The 3,173-nt window shown below is 42.9% G+C and overlaps 1 protein-coding gene across 1 annotated transcript; it reads left to right on the top strand.

The window, feature by feature from the left end:
* The first annotated feature begins 292 nt into the window (after positions 1 to 292).
* On the top strand, positions 293 to 1,429 carry LOC133015132 (oocyte zinc finger protein XlCOF19-like). The gene has a single exon (XM_061082269.1). It carries the CDS (start codon positions 399 to 401, stop codon positions 1,305 to 1,307), a length of 909 nt encoding a protein of 302 aa, XP_060938252.1. The 5' UTR covers positions 293 to 398; the 3' UTR covers positions 1,308 to 1,429.
* The last annotated feature ends 1,744 nt before the right edge of the window (positions 1,430 to 3,173 follow it).

Genomic DNA, 3,173 nt, shown 5'->3' with positions numbered 1-3,173 from the left:
ACCAACTGTAAACGACCTCAACATCTCTACTTCCTGAATGTGAATGTTCAAACATCACAACAGTCGACATTAAACGACAAAACACAAGCTTTTCAAAACACTTCAGGAAACTCTGAAATGATAAACGTGTGTATTTGTGTATTTGTGTTTCAGTGTGTCCTGCAGACGTCCAGCAACTGATGTTGATTAAAGAAGAGGTTCCCTCTGAGCAGCAGCAGTGGAGCCCCCTTGTGGAACAGGAGGATCCCGAGCCCCCCCACATTAGAGAGGAACAGGAGGAACCATGGACCAATCAGGATGGACAGCAGCTTCAAGGACTGGAGGAGGCTGATATCAAGTTCACATTGACGCCTGTCGCTGTGAAGAGTGAAGAAGATGAAGAGAAACTTAAATCTTCAATGCGTCATCCAAGTGAGCGGAAGGAGAACAGAGCGGACTGTGGAGGACCAGAACCAGCCAGGAACTCAGGACCTGATGGACTTTTACAACCAGGTCCTGAGGACAAGGCTCAAGACTCTTCTGAGACTGAAGTCAGTGAGGATGATTGGATGGAGACCAGGGAAACTCAGACTGGTTTAAATACAACAAATAATAAACAGCCTCTAAGTGATACGGGATGTGAGACAGAAAAAAAACCGTTTAGTTGCTCTGAGTGTGGTAAAAGATTTAGTCAAAGACACCATCTAAATACACATATGAGGATTCATACAGGAGAGCAACCGTTTAGTTGCTCTGAGTGTGGTAAAAGATTTAGCCTAAGATGCAATCTAAATTCACATATGAGGATTCATACAGGAGAGAAACCGTTTAGTTGCTCTCAGTGTGGCAATAGATTTAGACGTAAGGACAGTCTAGATGCACATATGACGATTCATACAGGAGAGAAACCGTTTAGTTGCTCTGAGTGTGGTAAAAAATTTATCCGAAGGAGCACTCTAAATGAACATATGATGATTCATACAGAAGAGAAACCGTTTAGTTGCTCTAAGTGTGGTAAACGATTTAACAATAGGAGCATTCTAAATAGACATAAGAGGCTTCATACAAGAGAGAAACAGTTTAGTTGCTCTGAGTGTGGGAAAAGATTTAGTCGAAGGGACTGTCTAAATATACATATGAGGAGTCATACAGGACAGAACCCGTTTAGTTGCTCTGAGTGTGGTACCAGATTTAGCCGTAAGTCCGTTCTAAATAGACATAAGATGAGTCATACAGGAGAGAAACCGTTTAAATGCTCTGAGTGCGGTAAAAGATTTAGCCGTAAGTCCCATCTGAATAGACATGAGAGGAGTCATAACGGAGAGTAACCGTTCAGTTGATGAGTGGTAAAAGATTTAAGATCCAGTCCTAGTGTACGAGACGTGATGATTCATAAAGGAGAGAAGTGATTCAGTTTCCACCCTTGCAACAAAATTTTGTTAGGACATATCAGCAGTTACTTGTATTATATTTTTTCAATGTTCACTGTTTTAAATAGACTAACAGTTTTTATGTCCCTAGAAAACATAACTCATTGAATAACACAAAAGATTGTGTTTATATATCTTGTTTCTACTGATTTCTATATAATGTATCTATTTTTCATAATGTCCTTCATGTCATTTTAAGGTTAAAGTGTGTTCCTTGCACAGAATGAATGTGTTTTCTGTTGGGGAAGAGTCCAGAGCGCTGGCCGAAGTTTAGACCAAGGGTCGTAAAACGAGGCCTACACGCGATGCTGAGACCAGCTCTAGAGTTTTCCTGGTGGTTGGAGAGCCCCAGCCGGCCCAGGAGAAACCCCATTGTGTTCGTAGACGCCCACTGAGGGCTAAACCCCACCCCCTGAGAGTTGAACACTGACATTCCATTGGCTGAACCCCATAGCCCACTCCTCGAGGAGGCTGGAACCTCTCAGGTCGATAAAACTGCTGAACCGCTGCTTTTTCCCTGCTCTGACGACTTCATCAAGACCTGTCCAGGTCCCTCCATACGACCCAGTAGCTAACGGGAGCAATTATACAGACGTTTTTTTTTTTTCATCTTTCTTTTCTGTTTCTATTTTAAGTCAACGTTTATTTTTTGTAACTTTAACTTGAAAAGATCGGCACAGGAAGTTCACTCGCAGGCCGAGCTCAGAGACTTTCTTTTCCACACGATCTACAAACGGCTCCAAACAGCCGTTCATCCCTGCAGAAGAACGAAGTTCATTTCGTTGAGGAGCAAGAAGAATCCGCTCTTGTTCGGCCCAGCGCTGATCTCCGTTGTCCACAGACGAACCAGTGAAACAGAGCTTGAGAGGCCACGCATCATTCACTGGACTTCCGGGAAAATCCCGCCAAACGAGAATGCAACGCTGCGAGGTTTACAGTAAGAGGCTTTATTGTCTGGGGAGAGACTAGTTTTAATACCTAGTGTGTATTTATTTGAGTGTATGTTTATTTAAGACCTCAGCGCCTATTTTTAGCCCGTGTAAGCGCGCGGTAAGAAACTGTCACTTCCTGTTTCTCTGTCACGACCCTGTCGACTGTCTTGACGTACCTTCGCACCGCGACGAAGCGTCTCCGGCCGCATTGTTATCGACGACCAAGTTTGCAGAGACTTTAACGATCAAAAGATCAGTACACAACGTCCGCTTGGGTACTGAGAGGTAAAGTCAATGTAAAATTGTCTCTGGCGTGTTTTCTGATAATTCCTTGCATGTTTCTATCTCTCTCACTCTCTCTCTCTCTTTTCTCCTAAACCTGCTTACACACACGTTCCAATCTGCATTCACACATTTCACGTTACATAGATAAATCTAGACTTATCGAAGCCATTCGGCGCCAAAACCACGCAGAGATAAGAATGTCTTTGTCTGAAAATTCCTTTGTGTAACTCACGTGGCCTACGGCCATTTTGACTTTGGCCTCATGTTGTCATTAACATAGGCCTCCATTTTGAATAACGTGAATGTACAACCATCTTGATTTCGACCAGAATACGTCACCACGTGACTGCGTCATTACGTCATTGCCGCTCCCCCCCTCTCACACACACACACACACACACACATAGACACACACACACACAAATAGATATACAATCACTATTACATGTGTGTTCTAAATTGTAATAAGTGCTGCTACTGCTACTGTTGTTATCTGTGAAATAGTAAAGAATTTTGTTAAATGAAGAATCATTGAATAACATTAACT

The sequence above is a fragment of the Limanda limanda genome, chromosome 12, assembly GCF_963576545.1.
Source record: "Limanda limanda chromosome 12, fLimLim1.1, whole genome shotgun sequence".
In the NCBI taxonomy this organism is placed as follows: Eukaryota; Metazoa; Chordata; class Actinopteri; order Pleuronectiformes; family Pleuronectidae; genus Limanda; species Limanda limanda.
This window is presented reverse-complemented; position numbering and strand designations above follow the sequence as displayed.

What these genes read in the sequence shown, in the direction of transcription:
- LOC133015132 (XM_061082269.1), top strand. Translation starts at nt 399, where the DNA reads ATGCGTCATCCAAGTGAGCGGAAGGAGAACAGAGCGGACTGTGGAGGA.